The sequence below is a fragment of the Coregonus clupeaformis genome, chromosome 1, assembly GCF_020615455.1.
Source record: "Coregonus clupeaformis isolate EN_2021a chromosome 1, ASM2061545v1, whole genome shotgun sequence".
NCBI classification, from domain to species: Eukaryota; Metazoa; Chordata; class Actinopteri; order Salmoniformes; family Salmonidae; genus Coregonus; species Coregonus clupeaformis.
Genome location: NC_059192.1, coordinates 1,613,762 through 1,641,148, shown reverse-complemented (window position 1 = coordinate 1,641,148; position 27,387 = coordinate 1,613,762). Strand labels below are relative to the sequence as shown.

At 42.8% G+C, this 27,387-nt stretch overlaps 1 protein-coding gene across 8 annotated transcripts in view; it reads right to left on the bottom strand.

Annotated features, from left to right (window-relative positions):
- Positions 1-15,042: 15,042 nt before the first annotated feature.
- The window catches only part of LOC121568161 (kinesin light chain 1), a 48,318-nt gene continuing 35,973 nt past the window's right edge, over positions 15,043-27,387 (bottom strand). For 3 of the 8 annotated variants that reach the window (XR_006001202.2, XR_006001203.2, XR_006001204.2), the window contains 6 exons: positions 26,933-26,985; positions 26,693-26,760; positions 26,142-26,250; positions 25,277-25,285; positions 23,853-24,708; positions 15,043-17,278 (listed from right to left, as the gene is read on the bottom strand). Coding sequence is in view for 2 of the 8 variants with exons in the window: in XM_041878748.2 (XP_041734682.1) it covers positions 17,273-17,278; positions 24,550-24,708; positions 25,277-25,285; positions 26,142-26,250; positions 26,693-26,760; positions 26,933-26,985 (404 nt within the window). In the remaining 6 variants the exon portion in view is untranslated. The remainder of the gene's footprint in view (positions 17,279-23,852; positions 24,709-25,276; positions 25,286-26,141; positions 26,251-26,692; positions 26,761-26,932; positions 26,986-27,387) is intronic. The other 5 variants (XR_006001206.2, XR_006001207.2, XM_041878748.2 and 2 more) reach the window with 5 other exon arrangements.

Below are 27,387 nucleotides of genomic sequence, written 5' to 3'. Positions count from 1 at the left end.
TTGATTGAGGGGAAGCGTCCCCTCTTATAGGGACACCTGTACTCCTATTGGCTGCAGGTGTGTGCATAATTTTGTCTCAGGCTGTTCGCTGCCTAGGCAGCGGGGTAAACAAATAGGAGCAGAGCTCCCCTATGGAGCGGAGCTCCATGATATAGAACTTGAAGATTTGAAATAGTTTATCTCCTGCTTCTCTCTTCAATACAGTTTTTAGTTGGCCATTCAACTGACTTGGCTACTCTTATGCAATTCCAAATAGCCAACATACAAAAAACACAATTTGTAAAAATATATTAATTATCATCTCATTGCATAGATACATTTTCATCATGTAATTGTCAAAATATTCCTAAAAACAGCAAGTTACAACGTTTCCCTTTGTTTACACTCCGTGTGAATGTTCGTTGGTCCTGTCGTCATCATGAGGACAGGCTAGCTTGACTGGAGCTAACTTTAGCCAACGTTAGCTTCTATGCTAACAGACTTTTAGAAATGTTTTAAACTATTAAAACGTCATCAACAAATAACAACAATTATATAATTACACTCCGCTTAACTTGGTGTTTCATATCTTATGCTTTATAACTCGCTCACCGTGATGATAACATTTAAAATATTTTGTTTATCTGGTGCTCTCTCTTCAGTTTTCAGGCTAGTGGGCGGCACCGCAGGGTGAAACACAGCTTCCCATTCATTTTCATTGGAAGGATAGCTACTCTAATGCCTCATGTACACTAGCACTCAGGGTGAAACACAGCTTCCCATTCATTTTCAATGGAAGGAAAGCGGTGAGAAGTGGAGAGGGCGGGGGACCTTTGGGCGGCATGAAGGTGGCGTGGGAGGCGGTGAAAAAGTGAAACTTTTCCCAACTTTATGCAAATCACCAGCGGTGACTGCTGGGTGATGACCAATCATATCCAGTGGTTCCCATGACGAACTTGACACTATGTGACCCAAGGCTGGAGACTTTCTTCAGCAAAGATGGCTGACAAAAATACTAGGATGGAAGCAAATGTAAGTAATTATAATGTCATAACTAATCATGCAAAAAATGTACAGTTGAGAGGGATATGTTAGTTAATGTAGAGACAAAAGATTATGCATATTTAGCAAGCTAGCTGACTAGCTAACATTAGCCAGCTAGCTGGCTAGCTTTATTGGCGTTGTGACATGAGTATGAAATTGTAATTCTGGTTGTTTAATGTTTTAGGGACTCCAGAAACAACCAGCAAACCAGGCTGTCCTCTTGTGAAACAGTGGATGTAAAGAATCTAGCTAGCTAAAGCATTTACTGCAAATTGAATGTACAATTTTGTAAGCTTGCCTTGCTGATATTTGCTATGCAATGCAGCTGAAGTAACGTAGTAAGGTAACTATTTTCTTGCTTATTGTGCAGTGGAGGATAAAAATACCTGTATGCCTATGGATGTGTAGCTAGCTATGTAGCCGATCGGTGTATGGACTCTAAAACTTTGGTATAAATATTAGTTCAGAACCTAGCTGTGAACCTCAGCTATCAGAGCAGGTTGTATCAACTTCAAAACAGTATGAATGACATTAATGAAGCCTATGGATTAGTAGAATATAATATAATGTTGTGCCAAGGATGCAATCGTATATACATGTAGTTATTACCATGCATGAGATCCCCACATTGTAGCCTGTACATTGAATATATTCACTGATCATGTACTCTACCTTGGCAAATAAAGGTGCAGTTCAGGTATGAATGTCTGTGAGATATTCTTTTTCAGTCATATCCAATACCAGGAGTATTAAACTCCAGTCTTTTAATTAACACTTTGTCTGCATGTATGTATTACAATTATACACTTCAACAGTGTTTACCAATCCTGGTACTGGAATCTAAAACAAAAATCCAGAAAATCACATTGTATGATTTTAAAGTAATTAATTTGCATTTTATTGCATGACATAAGTATTTGATACATCAGAAAAGCAGAACTTAATATTTGGTACAGATACCTTTGTTTGCAATTACAGAGATCATACGTTTCCTGTAGGTCTTGACCAGGTTTGCACACACTGCAGCAGGGATTTTGTCCCACTCCTCCATACAGACCTTCTCCAGATCCTTCAGGTTTCGGGGCTGTCACTGGGCTTTCAGCTCCCTCCAAAGATGTTCTATTGGGTTCAGGTCTGGAGACTGGCTAGGTGGCAGGGCTTGCAAACTATTACAGACTACAAAGGGAAGCACTGCCGCGAGCTGCCCAGTGACACGAGCCTACCAGACGAGCTAAATCACTTCAATGCTCGCTTCGAGGCAAGCAACACTGAAGCATGCATGAGAGCATCAGCTGTTCCGGATGACTATGTGATCACGCTCACCTTAGCCGATGTGAGTAAGACTTTTAAGCAGGTCAACATTCATAAGGCCGCAGGGCCAGACGGATTACCAGGACGCGTACTCCGAGCATGCGCTGACCAACTGGCAAGTGTCTTCACTGACATTTTCAACATGTCCCTGACTGAGTCTGTAATACGAACATGTTTCAAGCAGACCACCATAGTCACTGTGCCCAAGAACACTAAAATAACCTGCCTAAATGACTACCGACCCACAGCACTCACGTCTGTAGCCTTGAAGTGCTTTGAAAGGCTGGTCATGGCACACATCAACAACATTATCCCAGAAACCTTAGACCCACTCCAATTTGCATACCACCCCAACAGATGATGCAATCTCTATTGCACTCCACACTGCCCTTTCCCAACTGGACAAGAGGAACACCTACGTGAGAATGCTATTCATTGACTACAGCTCAGCGTTTAACACCATAGTGCCCTCAAAGCTCATCACTAAGCTAAGGACCCTGGGACTAAACACCTCCCTCTGCAACTGGATCCTGGACTTCCTGACGGGCCGCCCCCAGGTGGTAAGGGTAGGTAACAACACATCTGCCTCACTGATCCTCAACACGGGGGCCCCTCAGGGGTGCGTGCTCAGTCCCCTCCTGTACTCCCTGTTCACCCATGACTGCATGGCCAGGCACGACTCCAACACCATCATTAAGTTTGCCGATGACACAACAGTGGTAGGCCTGATCACCGACAACGATGAGACAGCCTATAGGGAGCAGGTCAGAGACCTGGCCGTGTGGTGCCAGGATAACAACCTCTCCCTCAACGTGATCAAGAAAAGGAGATGACTGTGGACTACAGGAAGAAAAAAAAAGAGGACTGAGCACGCCCCCATTCTCATCGATGGGGCTGTAGTGGAACAGGTTGAGAGCTTCAAGTTCCTTGGTGTCCACATCACCAACAAACTATCATGGTCCAAACACACCAAGACAGTCGTGAAGAGGGCACGACAAAGCCTATTCCCCCTCAGGAGACTGAAAAGATTTGGCATGGGTCCTCAGATCCTCAAAAAGTTATACAGCTGCACCATCGAGAGCATCCTGACTGGTTGCATCACTGCCTGGTATGGCAACTGCTCTGCCTCCAACCGCAAGGCACTACAGAGGGTAGTGCGTACGGCCTAGTACATCACTGGGGCCATCCAGGACCTCTATACCAGGCGGTGTCAGAGGAAGACCCTAAAAATTGTCAAAGACTCCAGCCACCCTAGTCATAAGCTGTTCTCTCTGCTACCGCATGGCAAGCGGTACCGGAGCGCCAGGTCTAGGTCCAAAAGGATTCTTAACAGCTTCTACCCCCAAGCCATAAGACTCCTGAACAGCTAATCATTGCTACCCTGATTATTTGGTATGATTTGATCTAACCAGAATTGTCATTACAAAAGTTACATTTTTGGCAAGCAATTATTATTTTAGCAATCAATTATTGTGATTCATCCTACATTATCCCTAACATCTTTACTCCCTAGCAACAGTTGTGGGAAACATACACATTCAACCCCTTTCCCCCACAAACAACCATAAACTCAGATGCTCAACAGTTGTTCCATCCCAGAGCCCAACTCAAGAAAGGACATGATTTACGAATGTATATACAGCTGTTTGAGAAGGCATGCAAAATTTAGCAAAAACTGGCAAAAACGGGGAGATTTCATTAACATTTTACATTTACATTTTAGCCTTTACATTTTAGCCTTTACATTTTAGCCTTTACATTAACCATTGTCAAATCCTAGATGATGGAGATCAAATACACACCCTTCCCCTGAAATACACACACACTGCCACTACCTGGGTGGGGGCACCCCACCGGAATCCCCACTGGCTAGGTACAAAGTCGTCAAGGTTCTCATTTGCAGCTTTGAGAATTTCCTTGTATATTTTGCTCTCCCATCAGGGGGATTTGGCTTTGTAGGACCAACCCTGCCAGGCAGGCTCAGAATCTTGAGGGGGCAGTGCTGCTTTAGTAGGTCTCTGACCGCATTAATCTTTCTGATTTGTCTGCGTATAGGCTACTTACAGTAGGCCCACAAAACAGATAAGGACTTCTCCTTACTGTATGGGTCGCTCAGGTGGGTGTATAGGGTTGGGGACCATTCCATCATGATAGGACAATAAATAAATAAACTATGTTTATAATTTATTTTAAAATGTATATCCCATATCTGCACAAAATTGAAAGCTCTCTCACAACCCCTGCTCACAAACACTCATGGGCTCTGGGATTTGCAACCATTATCCTTTTTCACTCACTTAACTCCACACTTTTCCAAACACAAAAACACACACCCCACCTTCCATCACAATACATCCGCACATAACCACATACTGTGCCTTCTGTGTCCTCTGTTTGCTGTGTTTTTATCTCTACTATGTATTATTTAGCTAATTATCCTTTCTTCTAATGCTGTCTTATCAATTCATGAAATTCTATAAATGGAAAGTCTAATACTAATTATTTTCCAACATTCCCTATCTAGAATGGTGTAGTGTAGTTATTTCTTTAACAATTGTTGTATTTTATTGCTTTTCTATAAAATAAAATATTACAATCCCTACCATGGCTAGTATTGGGTGTCCCATTATTCGACTCCTCTTTGGGAACTTTGTAATATTTAGAATAGCCATTGAGTAGTCTATGTGTCTCAGAACATTTGGTTATCAATATACAGTTTATCGACTACGAGAGCTACACGTTTCCCTTTTAATCTATTCTCCTTGAAGATTGGGTACAGAATTTTGCGCCGTTCTGCGATTTCCTTCGGGAACTGATAATTTATGCCTAATTTAGTGCCAGCAAGTCTTTTACCCAGGCTTTTAACCATTATTTTATCTTTAAAGAAAGCAAATTTGGCAACGATTGGGCACTCATATCTCTGTCCTCTCTGTCCCAAACGGTGTACACGTTCGAGTTGGATTTAGTTGACAGCTTCGCGTGGGATCTGAAGCCCTTAAAGAGGAACTCCCTTACTACACCCTCAGGAACTTCTCCTTCTTTCTCTTGGATACCAGTAAGTACCAGATTTTCTCTCATAGATCTAGTCTGTATGTCAAGTAAGGCTTCTCTCAGAAAGATGTTCTCCTTTTTAAGTTAATTAACGTCCGTTTCAATCTTATTGACTGTCCCTTTCAGCTTGTTTGTTTCTTTCTCTATTCACAGCTTTTTCGTCACTCATCTCAAGGCTCGCCTTCAACTCCTTTATATCTTCATTGACTAATTCAAGTATGCCCAGTTTGTCATTTATCGATTTTAACAGATCGGTTTCCACCCTTACCATTCCCAGTGGTGAAAAGCTTAAGTCGTCTGTGTCCGTCGAGGAGTCGCGTTTTCTTTTGGAGATTGGTTCTCTTTGTTTACTCTCCATTTGGGTGTTGCTTGTTTTCATAATATTTGTCGATACATTTCTCTAGCCTTATGATTTGTTTTGTGTTGTTATCCAGATTGAAGGTTATTACCCACCAGTATGTGAAGTGCTAATATTTAGTCAAATTTACAGATATTGAATATTAAGTTTTTATCTTGAGGTGATCTGCACTGCTGTGTTCAGTCTGCCATCTTGATTTATTTTGCTGAACCAATGTGTTTCTTCTTGATTGTGAATGTATTTGACTCTTGCAGTCAGGAATGAAAAAAGTTTTATTTCCAAATCCACTGTCATATATTCATGAAAATTCACAAGAGCCAGGGTATGTCCTCTGGTCATATTGAAGAAAGGGTGTGGGTCCAGTCATTACCATCCTAACCATTTGCATATCAGATACTCCTCTCTGATTGCTGCTGAGTTATATTTGTTTATGTTGTCCATTTAAGCTATCAAACAAACAGGTGTGCAGTGCAGGCAAGGCAGGCAGTGATTTGGATCAAGGATTAAGTTGGACACAACAACACAGAGGAACACTACAGTATATAAATCCAGGTATGAAATAATTTTTTCCCAATCAATTCATTTCATGGATTTCTTATCATGTATTTACAATATAATAATTTTTCTTAATACTGTAATTACATACATTCTTTAATATTAAAATCTCACTGTACATGGTTATCCAGTCTTGCGAATACGAGGCCATTAAAGCTCAGTTGTCCAAACTAAGTCCAGTGAAGATATGAACTCTTCTTACCACTCCTCTGTCATCTCTGACTATGAGGCACACACTGTATCCATGACGATTGCTGCCCAAGCAATCAACCTCATCCTGTTTCTTCCCACCAATGTCTACGGCCTGTGGCTGATCGTGACTGGAACGGGAGGGAAGATGGCCTAAGAGTTCTTCGCTCTCAACCCGACTGTGTCTGAGATGCTCTTCTGCCTGTCTGCTATCTTCATCTTTCTCAGCTTTCACGACCCTACAACTGAAGTTATGATTCCTGTTTCATAACTGTATATGTTTTGAACGCTACATGGCAGTGGTCCACCCTGTGGTCTTCCTGAAGTACAAACCCCTGAGATACAAGGTGGCATGTTCTGGGTTAGTCTGGTTGGTTGTGATTGGTGCCTGTTTGTTTCTTGTGCTTTATGGGAGGTGTACATTGAGCCTGAAACAGGATACTTGGGGGTTTGGCCATTGACCCAATTTTATTGCAAGGAATTCTAATTGGTCAGCCACATGCTAGGCTTGAGGCTATAAACTACATCCCGTCTCTTTGTTCAGTGGAGAAACATTGAGGACAGGGAAGAATGAACATCTACCATGTACTTTCCAGCATAACAACTATGATTTGTTCACTTTGAATAAATATATTCTCCCCCTGATTTGCTTTGGGGTCTGTGTTATTGAAGAATAACATCAACTGCTAACACTTGGTGCCGTGACCCGGATTAATTGGTCTTGACCAACAACAAGAAAAAACTAATCAACTGTGTGTTGATCCAGGGGAAATAGAGAGGGCTGTGCTCAACCCACTTCAGGATTCAGTTCTTTATCTCCTGATTGATGGCATATCATATTGCTGGGTGAGTCTAGACCTATATCATCTAAAAGAACGAAATCAGGTTAAAATAAGTGCATGCAATGAGTGATATGTACAGTATATGTGGTGTATCGGGGTTTGAGTCCTCTGTTAAAGGTTTGAGTCCTTTGTAAAAGCCATATCAGTTAAAATAAGCCATAAAGAGAGTGAAACCTTCTTGTTGCATAGAAGTGAGTTGCAAGATGAGTAGCAATTTTGGGTCATGTAAGCCTTGTAAGTCTTTTACAAGCTTTTGAAGTGAACAGACCTTTTAGGAGGTTTGAGTCCTCAACAAGCTTTTGAAGTGAATACAAGTTTAAGGAGGTTCGAGTCCTCAAAAAGCTTTTGAAGTGAACACAAGTTTTAGGAGGTTAAAGTCCTCAAAAATCCAGAAAATCACATTGTATGATTTTTAAGTAATTCATTTGCATTTTATTGCATGACATAAGTATTTGATACATCACAAAAGCAGAACTTAATATTTGGTACAGAAACTTTTGTTTGCAATTACAGAGATCATACGTTTCCTGTAGGTCTTGACCAGGTTTGCATACACTGCAGCAGGGATTTTGGCCCACTCCTCCATACAGACCTTCTCCAGATCCTTCAGGTTTCGGGGTTGTCGCTGGGCAATACGGACTTTCAGCTCCCTCCAAATATTTTATATTGGGTTCAGGTCTGGAGACTGGCTAGGCCACTCCAGGACCTTGAGATGCTTCTTATGGAGCCACTCCTTAGTTGCCCTGGCTGTGTGTTTCGGGTCGTTGTCATGGTTCGGGTTGTACTCATCCTTCTTCTTCCTCCAAACACGGCGAGTGGAGTTTAGACCAAAAAGCTCTATTTTTGTCTCATCAGACCACATGACCTTCTCCCATTCATCATCTGGATCATCCAGATGATCATTGGCAAACTTCATTGGCAAAGCCCCAGACCGAGGGTGATTGACCGTCATCTTGAACTTCTTCCATTTTCTAATAATTGCACCAACAGTTGTTGCCTTCTCACCAAGCTGCTTGCCTATTGTCCTGTAGCCCATCCCAGCCTTGTGCAGGTCTACAATTTTAACCCTGATTTCCTTACACAGTGCTCTGGTCTTGGCCATTGTGGAGAGGTTGGAGTCTGTTTGATTGAGTGTGTGGACAGGTGTCTTTTATACAGGTAACGAGTTCAAACAGGTGCAGTTAATACAGGTAATGAGTGGAGAACAGGAGGGCTTCTTAAAGAAAAACAAACAGGTCTGTGGGAGCCGGAATTCTTACTGGTTGGTAGGTGATCAAATACTTATGTCATGCAATAAAATGCAAATGAATTACTTAAAAATCATACAGATTTGTGTTTTAGATTCCATACACTGGATTTGTGTTTTAGATTCCGTCTCTCACAGTTGAAGTGTACCTATGATAAAAATTACAGACCTCTACATGCTTTGTAAGTAGGAAAACCTGCAAAATCGGCAGTGTATCAAATACTTGTTCTCCCCACTGTATATATACACACATATACACATATACATACATATACACATTTATACACACACATATATACACATAACTTCCGAATTCAACTGTATATGTGTGTATATATATATATATATATATATACAGTTGAAGTCCGAAGTTTATATACACTTAGGTTGGAGTCATTAAAACTAGTTTTAAGTGACCCCAAACTTTTGAACGGCAGTTATATTATACAATATATTATACAACTTTTAAAGTTTGTGTAATGCATCTTCAGTGAAAGAACCGCTTTTAAAAAAGGGCGGGACAGCTTCTCCGGATGTGAACATGAAAAATATATTAAATTCACTGGCTAGTGATATGAAGAACCATTTCAAAGTAGAGAAGTGTAGGCAGGAGATAAATAAATATTATGTCATTGTTGACAAAGATGCAATATGGAATCTGTCTGATATATAAAAAGCTTGGGAAAAAATACAGAGAATGTCTAACTCATTGACTGTCACGCGACGTGTATGCGGTCAGCGAAGTCAAATGCAGGACACAGAGCGGCTGGCAACGTACTTTTACTGAACACAGTAAATATAGTGCAAAAACAACAAACCTCCAAACAGGGAGGAAAACACAATAACCCGTACACCAAAGCAACTGCCGGAATGACAAAGAACAATCACACACAATACCCAATGAGAGACAGGGGGTAATATAGGGAATACAATATAATGGGAAACAGGTGTAAACAATAAAGACCAAACAAGACAAACACCGAAACATCGATCGGCAGTAGCTAGTACTCCGGGGACGACGAACGCCGAAGCCTGCCCGAGCAAGGAGGAGGAGCAGCCTCGGCTTAATCAGTGACAGTACCCCCCCACCCCCTGACGCGCGGCTCCAGCCGTGCGCCGACCCCGGCCTCGGGGACGGCCAGGAGGATGCGGAGCAGGGCGAGTCGGATGACTCCGGTGGAAATCCCTCAACAGGGAGGGATCTAGGATGTCCCTCCTAGGGACCCAGCACCGTTCCTCCGGACTGTACCCTCCCACTCCACGAGATACTGCAGACCCCCATCCGACGCCTCGAATCCAAGATGGACCGAACTGAGTACGCCGGAGCCCCTCGATGTCTAGTGGGGGTGGAGGAGCCTCTCGTACCTCATTCTCCTGGAGTGGACCAGCTACCACCGGCCTGAGGAGAGACACATGGAACGAGGGGTTAATGCGGTAATTAATGGGCAGTTGTAACCTATAACATACTTCGTTCAATCTCCTCAGGACTTTAAATGGCCCCCACAAACCGCCGACCCAGCTTCCCGGCAGGGCAGGCGAAGGGGCAGGTTTCGGGTCGAGAGCCAGACCCGATCTCCCGGTGCATACACCGGAGCCTCACTGCGGTGGCGATCGGTGCTTGCCTTTTGCCGCCTGATAGCCCGCTGCAGATGGACATGCGCAGCGTTCCATGTTTCTTCCGAGCGCCAACACCACTCATCCACCGCAGGGGCTTCGATCTGGCTCTGATGCCAGGGTGCTGAAAAAGGCGTAAGATTAGTGGAGGAGTGGCGGAGTGAGTTTTGGGTTATCTCTGCCCAGGGGATATACCCCCGACCACTCCTCCTGCCAGTCCTGGCAATAGGACCTCAGAAACCTACCCACATCCTGGTTTACTCTCTCCACCTGCCCATTACTCTCAGGGTGAAAACCTGAGGTAAGGCTAATCGAGACCCCCCAGACGTTCCATAAACGCCCTCCAGATTCTAGAGGTGAACTGGGGACCCCGAACAGACACTATATCCTCAGGCACCCCGTAGTGCCGGAAGACGTGAGTAAACAGGGCGTCGGCAGTTTGTAGGGCTGTAGGGAGACCTGGCATAGGGAATGAGACGGCAGGCCTTAGAAAACCGATCCACAACGACCAAGATCGTAGTGTTCCCCTGGGAGGGGGAAGGTCCGTGACAAAATCCACCGATAGGTGAGACCACGGCCGTTGTGGAACGGGTAGGGGTTGTAACTTCCCTCTGGGCAGGTGTCTAGGTGCCTTACACTGGGCGCACACCGAGCAGGAGGAAACGTAAACCCTCACGTCCCTAGCTAAAGTGGGCCACCAGTACTTCCCACTAAGGCAGTGCACTGTCCGACCAATACCAGGATGACCAGAGGAGGGTGTCGTGTGAGCCCATTATATCAATCGATCACGAACCTCGAGCGGCACGTACTTCCATCCCTCTGGACACTGTGGGGGAGTAGGGTCGGCACGTAACGCCCGCTCGATGTCCGCATCGACCTCCCACACCACCGGTGCCACCAGACAAGACTCCGGAAGTATGGGAGTGGGCTCAATGGACCTCTCCTCTGTGTCATATCGTCGGGACAGGGCGTCTGCCTTAGCGTTCTGTGACCCTGGTCTATAGGTAAGCTTAAATACAAATCGGGTAAGAAACATGGCCCACCTTTGTTGGCCCACACTTGTTTTATTTCCTCATCAATCTACACACAATACCCAATAATGATTAAGTAAAAATTTTTTTTTTTTTTTTATGTATAAAAATAAATTAACTGAAATATCACATTTACATAAGTATTCAGACCTTTCACTAAGTACTTTGTTGAAGCACGTTTGGCAGCGATTACAGCCTAGAGTCTTCTTGGGTATGACGCTACAAGCTTGGCACACCTGTATTTGGGGAGTTTCTCCCATTCTTCTCTGCAGATCCTCTCAAGCTCTGGCAGGTTGGATGGAGAGCGTTGCAGCACAGCTATTTTCAGGTCTCTCCAGAGATTTTAGATCGGATTCAAGTCCGGGCTCTGGCTGGGCCACTCAAGGACATTCAGAGACTTGTCCCGAAGCCACTCCTGTGTTGTCTTGGCTGTGTGCTTAGGGTTGTTGTCCTGCTGGAGGGTTCGCCCCAGTCAGAGGTCCTGAGCGCCTTGGAGCAGGTTTTCATCAAGGATCTCTCTGTACTTCGCCGCTGAAAAACATCCCCACAGCATGATGCTGCCACCACCATGTTTCACCGTAGGGATGGTGCCAGGTTTCCTCCAGACGTGACGCTTGGCATTCAGGCCAAAGAGTTCAATTTTGGTTTCATCAGACCAGAGAATCTTGTTGCTCATGGTCAGAGTCCTTTAGGTGCCTTTTGGCAAACTCCAAGCAGGCTGTCATGTGCCTTTTACTAAAGAGTGGCTTCCGTCTGGCCACTCTAGCATAAAGGCCTGATTGGTGGAGTGCTGCAGAGATGGTTGTCCTTCTGGAAGGTTCTCCCTTCTCCACAGAGGAACTCTGAAACTCTGTCAGTGACCATCGGGTTCTTGGTCACCTCCCTGACCAAGACCCTTCTCCCCCGATTGCTCCGTTTGGCCGGGCAGCCAGCACTAGGAAGAGTCTTGGTGGATCCAAACGTCTTCCAATGATGGAGGCCACTGTGTTATTGGGGACTTTCAATGCTGCAGACACAGGTGGACTCCAATCAAGTTGTAGACACATCTCAAGGATGATCAATGGAAACAGGATGGACCTGAGCTCAATTTCGAGTCTCATAGCAAATGGTCTGAATACTTATGTAAATAAGGTATTTTTGTTTTAATTTTTTTATGAATTTTCTAAAAATTATACAAACCTGTTTTCGCTTTGTCATTATGGGGTATTGTGTGTAGATTCATGAGGAAAATGTTTTATTTAATCCATTTTAGAATACGTTTTTAATTTAACAAAATGTGGAAAAAGTAAAGGGGTCTGAATACTTCCCGAATGCACTGTAGGTCAGTGATTCTGTAGTTCTTACCTGGTGCTGGTTCTGGAGGTCCATTGTCCTGTAGTTTCTTCACTAGTAGCTCTTTGCTCCTGCGCAGGACGTCCCTCAGTTTACTCAGGGAACCACTGCGCTGTAGCGCCCCACTGCCATCCTGCAGATACACCCACACATCAGTGACCATGTGGTCCTCTGGGGACCATGTGGTCCCCATGTGGTCCTCTGTAGCTCAATTGGTAGAGCATGGCGCTTGTAACGCCAGGGTAGTGTGTTCGATCCCCGGGACCACCCATAAGTAAAAATGTATGCGCACATGACTGTAAGTCGCTTTGGATAAAATCGTCTGCTAAATGGCATATTATTATTATTATTATTATTATTATATACACACCCTATACACGTATCCAAATTACAGAAATCAGACCTATCGATCAGTAGATCTGCAGACAACCACAGATCACTGAGCTAGCAGGCACTTTCCCAATAAATATGTAATAAATATATGCTATTTAGCAGATGCTTTTATCCAAAGCGACTTAGTCATGCATGCATACATTTTACGTATGGGTGGTCCTGGGAATCGAACCCACTCCCCTGGCGTTACAAGAAAAAGCTATTAAGTTTTATTGTGCCCTGTGCTGGACACTTGGATATACTGCCATCTCTATTTAGAACATTATGCAAAAACAAATACTTTTTGAGTGTGGATGGCCATATCAAATCAAATGTATTTATAAAGCTTTTTTTTACATCAGCAGATGTCACAAAGTGCTTATACAGAAACCTAGCATAAAACCCAAACTGCAAGCAATGCAGATGTAGAAGCACTGTGGCTAGGAAAAACTCCCTAAAAAGGGAGAGACCTAGAGAGGAACCAGGCTCTGAGAGGTGGCCAGTCCTCTTTTGGCTGTGCCAAGTGGAGATTATAAGAATACATGGCCACTTTAAGTGAGTTGGGTACACATTTTGACACCATCGATCACCACATTCTTTTGGAGAGATTGGACACCCTAATTGGTCTACACGGACAAGTTCTTGCCTGGTTTAGATCTTATCTGTCGGTCCAAAAATGATGCAGAAAAGCTAACCTACAAAGCATTACATGGACTTGCTCCTACCTATCTCTCCGATGTGGTCCTGCCGTACATACCTACACGTACGCTACAATCACAAGACGCAGGCCTCCTTATTGTCCCTAGAATTTTTAAGAAAACAGCTAGAGGCAGGGCTTTCTCTATAGAGCGCCATTTTTATGGAATATCCATGTGAGAGACGTAGACTCAGTCTCCACCTTTAAGTCTTTACTGAAGACTTATCTCTTCAGTAGGTCCTATGATTGAGTGTAGTCTGTCTCAGGGGTGCGAAAGTGAACGGCAAGACACTGGAGTGACAAACTGCCCTTGCTGTCTCTGCCTGGCTGGCTCCCCTCTCTCAAATGGGATTCTCTGCCTCTGACCCTATTACGGGGGCTGAGTCACTGGCTTACTAGTGCGCTTCCATGCCGTCCCTTGGAGGGGTGCGTCATGTCGTGCCAGGCTTTTTTCACTATACTCGACTTGAGTGGGTTGAGTCACTGATGTGATCTTCCTGTCAGGTCTTGCGCCACCTCGGGCTCATGCGGTGGAGGAGATATTTGTGGGCTATACTCAGCCTTGTCTCAGGGTAGTAAGTTGGTGATATCCCTCAAGTGGTGTGGGGGCTGTGCTTTGGCAAAGTGGGTGGGGTTATATCCTATATCTGGTTGGCCCTGTCCGGAGGTATTGTCGGACAGGGCCACTGTGTCCCCAGACCCCCGTCTCAGCCTCTAGTTTCGATGCTGCAATAGTCCATGTGCCAGGTGGCTAGGGTCAGTCTGTCCTATCTGGTGAAATTCTCCTGTCTTATCTGGTGTCCTGTGTGAACTTAAGTATGCTCCCTCTAATTCTCCCATCACGCTCTCTTGCTCTCTCTACCGCACCTGCTGTCTCAACCTCTGCTATGAAAAGCCAACTGACATTTACTCCTAAGGTGCTGACCTGTTGCACCCTCTATAACCAATGATTATTAGTTGACCTTGCTGGTCATCTATGAACGTTTGAACAGCTTGAAGAACGATCTGGCCTTAATGGCCATGTACTGTTACAATCTCCACCTGGCACAGCCAGAAGAGGACTGGCCACCCCTCAGAGCCTGGTTCCTCTCTAGGTTTCTCCCTTTCTAGGGAGTTTTTCCTAGCCACAGTGCTTCTACATCTGCATTGCTTGCCGTTTGGGGTTTTAGGCTGGGTTTCTGTATAAGCAATTTGTGACATCTGCTGATGTAAAAAAAAAAGCTTTATAAATACATTTGATTTGATGTGGCCATCCACACTCAAAGTATATGTTTCTGCATAATGTTCTAAATAGAAATGGCAGTATTTCAATGTGGCCAGCAGAGGGCACAATAAAACTTCATAGCTATATTTTTACACCACAACTTGCAGGCGAGGAAGCTTTTCATGATCTGGAAGAGGTGCAGAGAGAAATGACACACTTCACAAATGAAAAACTTTATTTGAGAATACCAACAAGTGTTGATGCAACAATCATCACAATGCAAGAAGAAATTGTAAATATTATGCAGTCCTACATTCTAAGATGCATAGAGTTTGCCATGAAGTTTACTTCTGCCCTAGGAAACGGAAGTTCACACAATATAATATAAATTACAGACAGGTAAAATAAATAACCAGCATTACAATATAACAACAATATTGTCAGAATTACGTGATGAACATTGTCGTTTCTCTCCCTCTTTTTCAGTGTTGCTTGTATTCTTAACAGTATGCTTCATGGTTAGGAATGGCAAATCAATGCAAAGGACATTACAAACGCTTATGTGATGAGCGCACTTATCATATCCATAAATATCATTAATACGCTTAAGTATAATGTGGAAATGATTACATTTAGTTAGTTGAACACTTAAGAAATTGTCCTTGAGGGAGCACTAACTATGGGTTTTGTAGTCCAAAAAAAGGCCTAGTCAAAATGGACAATGTTCACCTGTAATTAACTGTCTGATGTATGGAAGGCAACATATTCCATTAAAGCGTTCACACATAAATACACACCAATACTATGATTAATATGTTTTCTCAAACAGCAACAATAATTTGTCCTATACAATCTCAACACCAGCATATAATTCAAAGGCTATATATTGCGGGCAATGAAGAGCCCATCAAGTCACTAACATACCCTTGGTCTCAGAGGTTGAAAATCTAATTTGAAGACAACAGATGTGGCGTTGCGTCGACAAGGCTGTTTTGATAACGTAAATGTTAGTTTTGTCTTGATGTTAAAGTAGCCTTTAACCATTTGATCATGTGTCACTATTCCCTTTTTAAACGTAACCTGTGCACGGTAAACAATAGGCCAACGCTATGCATCAAAGAAGGGAGAGCAGTCTAGCCAATAAGAACTCAAGCCATAGGGTAATTGTGAAGGTCGCAATGACAGTTTGCTTTTGTCAAAAGGGTACATTAAAGCCACTATATTATTCACAGGCTGAAAATACTGCAGTGTGTATTAATCCATCAAGACAAACATGCAGCGGTTACTGTATGATACTATAACACCACATACCGGTAGTATAGTAAGTTAGAATACCACTGCTTTCTTCAGCCGTCAATACACAGCAAGCATAATAAAAGTGATGTAAACAAGAAAAAAACTTACAAAATAAAAACGAAATAGGAAGAATATATATTTAAAAAAGGACAAGTTTGAATCCACAACATCCCCACGCTTGTGAACTCAAAAGTAATCGGAGTTAGCCTACCTTATGTAATAAAACAAAGTCATTAGCATTTATTACAACACTTATTTAAAACTGCTCAGTTAATTGATCTCAGGCATATGGATACATTTCAAAATGATTCAATTAACTTTAAAGCAAATAAAACTGACTTTTTCAATAAGAAGATACTACTACGGCTAATATACAGGCACCTAGTTTGTCAACTGCAGACTCCAAGAAATGTTGTATTTGATCACATACTATTTTCACATGCCAGCTGCTTACAGTCCTGGGAAAGTGTGTGTATGTGTGTATGCGTGTGTATATGTGCTCTCGAAAGCAAAGCGACTCCAACACAAATACAGACTGAGGCCAATGCAAAGCAACAGTTAAATCCTGAAGGGAGACTTGAGATGCAGACAGTCAAACCTCAGCTATGTTGTGAAAGCAATGGGACAGGTGTCATGGTAACAGACTGGGGTTTTGGGCATATGTTAAAGGTGGCGGGAGCAGTTGCAGGTCACATGGACACAGATTCCCCATTGTCCAAAACCATTCTGGTATTTCTGCTTTTCTCTGTGTTCCCAACGGGACACAGTTTTTCCAAACTCAAACACTGACCCCTTCTATCATGTCATTATTAAATAAAGTAGAATACAGCTGAATATTACAGATGGATGTTAGAAGAAGGGAGAAAAGAGGAGAGAGTGTGATAGGCATGACATCGTGTTATGGGAATAGGAAGAGAAAATTCTGAAGAAGGAGCGAGACAGGATCAGTGAAAGAAAAGGATGAAAAGAGAGAGAGCGCAGGATCAGTGGGAAGAGAGAGAGAAAACCAAACATCCCAACGGTTGTCAGTAGAGGGACAGAGGTGACAACAAGGATCAGTCTTGCCGAGGACACCAGGAATGGTAGAGGAGCTTTTCATTTCGTGGTAGGGGAGAAGAGAGAGAAGGATGGGGCAATAATCTTGATGTGGCTTATGCCTGATGGAAAGAGAAAGAAACACAAAGAAACACAAAAAACATTTGATTAAAAACTCTGTGGTGGGGCATCTTCTAACTAAACCCTTTATTTAATCTATGCAGGTTATCCTAACATTAAGAGATGTGCCCTCGGCCAAATCTGCACTGCAGTATGGACTACTCTTGATTTCAAATAGAATAGATCTTTATTTGCATGGTACAGTGCATTCAGAAAGTATTCAGACCCCTTGACTTTTTCCACATTTTGTTACCCATCAATCTACACACAATACCCCATAATGACAAAGCAAAAACAGGTTGTTAGAATCTTTTGCAAATGTATTACAAAAAAATAAAAATATTACATTTACATAAGTATTCAGACCCTTTACTCAGTACTCTGTTGAAGCACCTTTGGCAGCGATTACAGCCTCGAGTCTTCTTGGGTATGACGCTACAAGATTGGCACACCTGTATTTGGAGAGTTTCTCCCATTCTTCTCTGCAGATCCTCTCAAGTACTGTCAGGTTGGATGGGGAGCATCGCTGCGCAGCTATTTTCAGGTCTCTCCAGAGATGTTCGATCGAGTTCAAGTCCGGGCTCTGGCTGGGCCACTCAAGGACATTCAGAGACTTGTCCCAAAGCCACTCCTGCGTTGTCTTGGCTGTGTGCTTGGGGACGTTGTGCTGTTGGAAGGTGAACCTTCGCCCCAGTCTGAGGTCCTGAGCACTCTGGAGCAGGTTTTCATCATGGATCTCTCTGTACTTTGCTCCGTTCATCTTTCTCTCAATATCCTGACTAGTCTCCTTGTCCCTGCCTCTGAAAAACATCCCCACAGCATGATGCTGCCACCACCATGCCTCACCGTAGGGATGGTGCCAGGTTTCCTCCAGACGTGACGCCTAGCATTCAGGCAAAGAGTTCAACCTTGGTTTCATCAGACCAGAGAATATTGTGTCTCATGATCAGAGTCCTTTATGTGCCTTTTGGCAAACTCCAAGCAGGCTGTCATGTGCCTTTTACTGAGGAGTGGCTTCCGTCAGGCCACTCTATCATAAAGGCCTGATTGGTGGAGTGCTGCAGAGATGGTTGTCCTTCTGGAAGGTTCTCCCACCTCCACAGAGGAACTCTGGAGCTCTGTCAGAGTGACCATCGGGTTCTTGGTCACCTCCCTAACCAAGGCCCTTCTCCCCCGATTGTTCAGTTTGGCCGGGCGGCCAGCTCTAGGAAGAGTCTTGGTGGTTCCAAACTTCTTCCATTTAAGAATGATGGAGGCCACTGTGTTCTTGGGGACCTTCAATGCTGCAATCAAGTTGTAGAAACATCAAGGATGATCAATGGAAACAGGATGAACCTGAGCTCAATTTCGAGTCTCATAGCAAAGGGTTTGAATACATATGTAAATAAGGTTTTTCTGATTTCAAAAATTTCTAAAAACCTGTTTTCGCTTTGTCATTATGGGGTATTGTGTGTAGATTGAGGGAAAACAATTATTTAATCAATTTTAGAATAAGGCTGTAACATAACAAAATGTGAAAAAAGGGAAGGGGTCTGAATACTTTCCGAATGCACTGTATATGTTTGAATAGAAAGGAAGCATGCATGCTTATGTTGAGACTTACTATGTGGCTCTGCCTTCCTGTTGAAGCTCAGAGATAATGTGTAAGCCTATGCGTTTATCGATTTACCATTGCAGCTTCACCATAAAAGAGGAAATGAATGACTAGCCATTGAATAAATTAAAAGTAGCCTTTCCTAACACATCAAATTCATCCATCGACCTAAATAGCCTGCAGCACCACGGCTATTTTGTTTGATGAATAAACAGTGACCCATTTTTGGATGGTGCTACAGCCTCCCTCCACCTCCAGTGCTGGTTAGTGCTGTTACTATTGTGCCTGAGTGCAGTCAGTCACTGTGACTCAGCTGTTTGCTGTACTGTGTATGTGGGCTCTGCTGGGCAGGCAGGCAGGCAGGGGTGAACCTGGCACACAGAGCCCAGCCAGTGACTGTGCACTGCAGACCGGAGGACATCTGCAAGCATCAGCACTGCAGCAGCACAGTCATAGAACTAACAATAAGGGGAGGCTTGGCAGAGAGAGGTGTCTGTACTGACTGATGATCTATGGATATAATACCTGAAAATGTATCCATCCCTCCATACAAATGTTATACTGCAGTGAAGAAACTTGCCGGGGCACAAGAGAGTAATATGTATTTAACAGTATGAAATATTAGGCTTGATCATATCAATGCAGGCTAACTAATTGTTATGAACATATCTTAAAAACCTGTAATGAATAAACATTTTGGTTTTAGGTACGTTAGAATAACATATGGTAGTCTATAAGAGATAACAGCGCACATTCTAACCCCACCCCAATACTACATTATAATAGATTAGTTATATTAGCTTGGATACTCTGGTCTGTTTTCTGACCATAACAACCCGCCCCAACCCCCAAGCTTTGGTCCAACCTTAGTAGAATGGCGGAATCAAAAGGAAGAGTAAAATCCACTGAATGAAGGAAAGGAACATTTGATTGACAGGCTGATTGGTTGCCATGGCAAGGATAATCATCAATAGGGTAGGTTAGTAGTGGCACAAACAGAAGGAAAAGGATGACATCCATAGACGATGCATTAGATTAGCTAACGCAAAAAGGAACCTACATTACAAGCACAGCACATACGCACATTCAATAATGCATTTTTCACAGGCACACAGAGACAAGTTCTACATAACCACAGTATACGACCACAACTGCTTCCATGCAACACAGCCAAAAACCACTACCATCCGTGTACCGCTCTATCACTTCAACACAGTGAGAAAGTAATGAATGAAATATTGGGTCCCACTTTATTTGAAGTGCATCATAAAGGCTTCATAAGCACTACATAGATGCTTCACAAATAATCTATAAACGTATATCATGCTCTATAAAGATTCACAATGTGGCCTAACTGTGTGACATAACCATCAATTTATTTGTTCACATTTATTAAATATTTTATAGAGCATGAAATACGGTTATAGATGATTTGTGACCCATTTATGCAGTGCTTATGAAGCCTATATGAATGTTTTATGAAGCCTTCATAAGATGCACTTCAAATAAAGCAGGACAAATATTGATTCTCTATTATTTTTTCATTGCAATATATGGATGTACAGAGAAACATTTTCTTCAATTTTCCCCCTTGCCATAATATTATTTTAACTGCCATGGCCATCACTATGATGATAAAGGTGGATCCTTTGTTTGAAATAACTTCCCGAGGCAGCTCTATTCATCGTCGGAGAAGAGGAAAAGTGGGGCCCTAGTCAGACTCAGGCATACCATCCACCGCTTCAGAGTATACTACTCACTAACGTTCAGTCCCTGGACAATAAAGTAGACGAGCTCAGGGCAAGGATCGCCTTCCAGAGAGACATCAGGGACTGTAACATACTCTGTTTTACAGAATCATGGCTCTCTCCAGATATATTGTCCCCATCCATTCAGCCAGTTCAGTTCTCCATCCATTGCACTGACAGGAAGAAAGAACTCCCTTGGAAAAAGAAAGGCGGAGGGGTTGTTTCATGATTAACAAATCATGGTGTGATTGTGGTAATGTACAGGAACTCCAGTCCTTTTGTTCTCCCGATCTGGAATACCTCACCATCAAATGCCGACCGCATTACCTCCCAAGATAATTTTCTTCGGTCATCGTTAATGCTGTGTATATTCCCCTCCAAGCAGTCACCGCAACGGCTCTCAAGGAACTACACTGGAATATGTACGAACTGTGAACCACATATCCTGAGGCCGCATTTATTGTAGCTGGGTCCTTTATTAAAGGCCATTTTTATTAACATGTATTTATTCAGGGTAGCCCAATTGAGACCAGGGTCTCATTCACAATGGTGCCCTGAGTACAAACATTTTCTTAAAAACAAGAAGAAAAATGTACATTACAAATAAAACAAGAATACAAGGCACAACCTCAACATCACAATTTCAACAAATAAACCACTACATTCAATCAATCCTCAATGAATTCATTCAACACCAGAGTCCTAAACTGCCCTAGCGGCACCAGGGAATCAAGATGAAAGGAGTTTTGTAGGTTATTCCAACAATGGGGGCACTAAAACTAAAGGAGGATTTACCTAAATTGGTCGAGACCAGAAGGACCTCAAGAGTTAACCAATCCTCTGAGCGGGTTTGGTAGCTCATTCTTTTATACATTAGAAACAAAGTTGTAAACAAAAAGGGAATAATGAAGTGATCTATGGGACTTTAATGAGGACCAGCCAACCTTTTGATACAGGATGCAGTGGTGAGTATTAAAACGGTTACCTGTGAAAAAGTGAAAGGTGCTATGGTAGACTGCATCCAAAGGTTTAAGAGTAATGGCTGCTGCAATCTGGCAAATGGTGTCACCATAGTCAAGAACTGGCAGGAAAGTTGACTGTACATTCTGCTTCCTGCTACTTAGGGAGAGGCAAGATATATTTCTAAAAAAGAAGCCAACTTTAAATCTGACTGCTCGTGAATTGTATTAATTAATTAATTAATTAATTAATTACTCTGCCATTTTTTAAAGTCATGCCCCCCTCCATCCTTGACTTTTCCTAAATAAGTCTATAACACACTGTCCATATTAGAATCTTAATATCACAAACAGAACTGGAGTTATAACCAGTTTTAGGATGGCATGTCATTTTTTTAAAAGGGTTTTCCCCCGTTGCCCCTCCTTCTCCCAACAGTAGCGACTGCTCCGCCCCTTCTTCCGGTTATAATCACCCCGAAAATTACCTCGAAGCTGAACTGAAACTATACTGAAACTAATTTCACATATACACTACCGTTCAAAAGTTTGGGGTAACTTAGAAATGTTTTTCATTAAAGTAACATAAAATTGATCAGAAATACAGCGGAAACATTGTTAATGTTGTAAATGGCTATTGTAGCTGGAAACGGCTAATTTTTTATGGAATATCTACATAGGCGTACAGAGGCCCATTATCAGCAACCATCAGTCCTGTGTTCCAATGGCATGTTGTGTTTGCTAATCCAAGTTTATCATTTTAAAAAGGTTAATTGATCATTTGAAAACCCTTTTGCAATTATGTTAGCACAGCTGAAAACTTTTGTGCTGATTAAAGAAGCAATAAAACTGGCCTTCTTGAGACTAGTTGAGTGTCTGGAGCATCAGCAATTGTGGGTTTGATTACAGGCTCAAAATGGCCAGAAACAAATAACTTTCTTCTGAAATGCATCAGTCTATTCTTGTTCTGAGAAATGAAGGCTATTCCATGTGAGAAATTGCCAAGAAACTGAAGATCTCGTACAATGCTGTGTACTACTCCCTTCATAGAACAGCACAAACTGGCTCTTACCCGAATAGAAAGAGGAGTGGGAGGCCTCGGTGCACAACTGAGCAGGACAAATACATTAGAGTGTCTAGTTTGAGAAACAGACGCCTCACAGGTCCTCAACTGGCAGCTTCATTAAATAGTACCCTCAAAACACCAGTCTATACGTCAACAGTGAAGAGGCGACTCCGGGATGCTGACCTTCTAGGCAGAGTTGCAAAGAAAAATACATATCTCAGACTGGCCAATAAAAAGAAAAGATTAAGATGGGCAAAAGACACAGACACTGGACAGAGGATAATTGGAGTAAAAAAGTGTTATGGACAGACAAATCGAAGTTTGAGGTGTTCGGATCACAAAGAAGAACATTTGTGAAATGCAGACCAAATGAAAAGAAGCTGGAGAAGTGCTTGATGCCATCTGTCAAGCATGGTGGAGGCAATGTGATGGTCTGGGGGTGCTTTGGTGGTGGTAAAGTGGGAGATTTGTACAGGGTAAAAGGGATCTTGAAGAAGGAAGGCTATCACTCCATTTTGCAACGCCATGCCATACCCTGTGGACGGCGCTTGATTGGAGCCATCATAGACGATTCAACAAATACACACTGTACCCTTTTTTAAAATATAAACTCCAGATCAGAAAAGGATTATAAGAACATATGCAGAAAATAACCGCAAGGATATGAGGACACATGAATCAGCCACAGCACAGCAGGTGGTTAATGGGTAATGTAGTGCATTTCAAACCAACTAAACACACACACAAACACACACAAATGTTTAACATGGCAGGCCCGTGTTAAAAGGTGAGCCTCGCAGGCTAGCAGTGGTGGAACATGCGTGTTTGAAGTGGGAGGGGGGTAGTGAAAGCTAGCTGGGTGCGTTAGTGAGAGGAGGCACAGACTCACAAACTGGGTCTCTCTTGGCAGTATCAGTAGGGTGCGTCCCAAATATCACCTTATTTCCCTATATAGTGCACTACTTTTGACCAGGGCCCATACGGTCACACAGTGCCGATTTAGGACGCAGCCTAGCAGTTAACTCTAATAGTTCCTATCAGCAAAATCCCTTCTCACTATCCCTCACTATTTTAGTCATTGCCATCGGCAGCCCTCCCACTGCAGCAGATCTGTAGCCTGACTAGCCTGGGCTGTAAATGCCCATCAAGTGCAGTAAGTGAAACTCTCCTTCCCATAAGGCTCGTAGAGGAGAGAAGGGGATTAAAACTCACGCCAGCATTACCAGTCCAGATGTCCTAACGGGAACAAGCAGCCAGTGTCTGACTGAGGGACATTTCACTGCTAAAATGAGAAATTATAATATACAAGCACCACATAAAAGTTAACACATACAAAGCCAGTATTTAAATGAACAGGAGTTACACAACAGGGTATGCCAAGACACTCAATCAGCTTTTTGCCTTTTCAAAAGGTATTTCCAGGTGACACTTTAGTGACGACAGGGCACTAATACATAGAGCTGGTGGACTGATACAGTATAGATACCTGGAATCCAATTTCTTATAGATGCATCTCCAGATCCAGGAGTGAACAGCCTTAATTTCCTTGCACACATACTTTAGTACTGATGACTGTGTTAGCATCCCAATTTTTCATGCATCACCCGAAATGTGCACTTCGGGTGTGAGTACCCCACCTCTCATGGATTTAACAATGGTGACAACTCCCTCCAGCTAATGCTTTCACAACAATCCTTTGAAATCCATGTACAGGTTTGCAAGTACCCACTTCGGAAAAAGTGTGGAGAATTGGTACACAACCACTGTGTGCACAGTGTTTAGGATTAGGGCTGCGGGTGTACTACTGTACCAGACCATTAGCTCAGCAGTGTACTCTGTATGACTGCTCTATCCATCACTAAGGCCACTGGAGTTTAGGGGACTGAATAAGTTGTGGATTTGTACTCACCCCGTTCCACTCTACGCCCATACTCACTTCCTCGCCGGTCTCGGAGCCGCTCTCGTACTTGACGCTGGACAGGCTGTCCCTGCTCCTCCGCCTCTCCCTGTCCCCCTCGCCATCATTTAAGATCTCCACCACACGCATCTGGTGGATGGGGTCTATGCCCTGGGGGAGGGATGAGTGCACACATGCACACAAACACGCGCAAGCAGACAGACACAAACAAGCACAAGCACACACACACACACACCCTTTAAAGACAACTAACCTTGAAGATGTCACGAGCTAGTGCATTCTAGTGCCGTATACCCAACTGTTATGGTCGTTGTCATGTTGACCATAGGAGTTGGCAAGGCAGCAAAACATATCTGAAGTCAGGCTATATTCTAGTACAGTGGTATTCAAACTTTTTCAGCAAGGACCCCTTTTTTTCCAAAACACATTCTTGCAACCCCACCCCAAATCTAAATTAGTATGTCTATTTTTACAACAACAAGTAACCTTCAATTCATTGCATTTCTTAACAAAATAAATAATAATAATAATAATCTGTACTCAAGTTTTTGTCACAACCCCGACTTTGAATACCATTGTTATAGTACATAGGGGCTGTGGAATTACAATTGGCAATAGGAGCCACCACAGAGACATGGACACTACAATGACAGTTACATGGGAGTGATGTTAGAAGGGAGACTCTAGTGAGACTACCTGTTAGAATTAAAACACTTACCGTGTTGCTCTGCATCCAAAGCAAGGTAGAGAAAGGAAAACATTGCATGAGATTCATTGTCCTAACCAAAAGTTAGACGCACAAATATCATACCCCCAAGACATGCTAATCTCTCACCATTACAATACCAGGGGAGGTTAGCATTTTGGGGGGAGATTGATATTTATGCCTCTAACTTTCTCACTCATCATTATCCACGATTCATTCAGGATTATCCGTAATGATGGTAGCATCCACATTAATGTAGAAGTGTTTAGAAACATATCATATTCTTATTTACAACAAAAGTGACTCCAAAATGACACAATACATCATTTACCATTTATTTCTATTGGGCACAAAATAATCTCAAACAAAACCAAAACAAACAGCAAATGCATCCAACAAATTTGTAGTCACAAGCTTGATGTAGTCATTGCGTATGGGACCAATGAATATGAATGTGTGACCAAATACTTAACCTTTTACTACTTTAATAGACATAAGTGAATTTGTACCATTTTTACATTTACATTTTAGTCATTTAGCAGACGCTCTTATCCAGAGCGACTTACAGTTAGTGAGTGCATACATTTAAATTGTTTATACTGGAATCGAACCCACAACCCTGGCGTTGCAAATGCCATGCTCTACCAACTGAGCTACATCCCTACACTTTTGGTCCCCTACAATGGGGGGACTATGTACAAAAAATGCTGTTATTTCAAAGCGGTTCACCCAATATGGATGAAAATACACTCAAACTAAAGCTGACAGTCTAAACTCCATAGTTATTGTATCATTTCAAATCCAATGTGCTGGAGTACAGAGCCAAAACAACAACAAAATTCACTGTCCCAATACTTTTGGAGCTCACTGTATGTACCTGCTTGCGGGACCTCATGGCACACTCCTCCAGGGTCTCTGCGGCCTCCAGCTTGCCCTGTCGGCGGTACAGAGCCCCCAGGTTTCTCAGAGTGGTGTTCACTGTAGGGCTGCAGGTAGACAGACACAGCAATGGTCACTCATACTGATAAAGGCAGATGACCATGTTCAAGATGACCAGTTCAATGACATATTTTATATTATTTGCATTATGTGTGTGTGTGTGTGTGTGTGTGTGTGTGTGTGTGTGTGTGTTTCTCACTTTTTGAAGATTATACATAGACATTGTTTGGGATTATAGCAAAACTTCTTCCCATTATGATAGTTTTGCTGCAAGGACTCATTTGGATAATACTTCAGGGTAAAATATTTTGAAAGAACTTAATGAATCTCTTAATAGCTCCATGCCAAATTGACACCATTAAATTGGCCTAATATCCTGAAGCTGTTGAAATACACAATCTTAGTGTCACAATGTCAATATGAATAGGGGCCAAACTACTGACTGACTAATGCTTTGTCTCAGCTACGTCAGCACAACTCGTGGCTCACCTGTTGACTTTGCAGGCCCTATACCAGCCTCCACACTCGCCGTACGGGGTGTTGTCTCTGTGCTTGCCCTGGAAGTAATTAAAGAGAGAAGGAGAGACGTTGAGTGGGAGTGGTAAAATGTGAGAGTGGAACTTCAGACAGGAACTACTACATTCCTGCTGGTATACAGATGTGTTATAGAGCTCCACCTAGTAAGACCTTAAGTACATGTGAGAACACAGGTAAATACACACAACCCACCTTGCTCATCTCCTCCCTCTCTTCCGCGTGCATCCAGATGGGTTTGTTCTCAGCTGCAGAAAACGAGACAGAAGAGGTGTTCTGTACAAAGATCGGTCAGGCTGACCAGACAGACAGACATACAGTGCATTCGGAAAGTATTCAGACCCGTTGACTTCTTCCACATTTTTTACATTACAGCCTTATTCCAAAATTGATTAAAAAAATACTAATTCTCATCAATCTACTCACAATAATCCATAATGACAAAGTAAAAATAGGTTTTTATAAATGCTTGCATATTTATAAAATATAAAAAAACTGAAATATCACATTTACATAAGTATTCAGAACCTTTACTCAGTACTTTGTTGAAGCACCTTTGGCAGCGATTACAGCCTTGAGTCTGGGTATGCAGCCACAAACTTGGCACACCTGTATTTGTGGAGTTTCTCCCATTCTTCTCTGCAGATCCT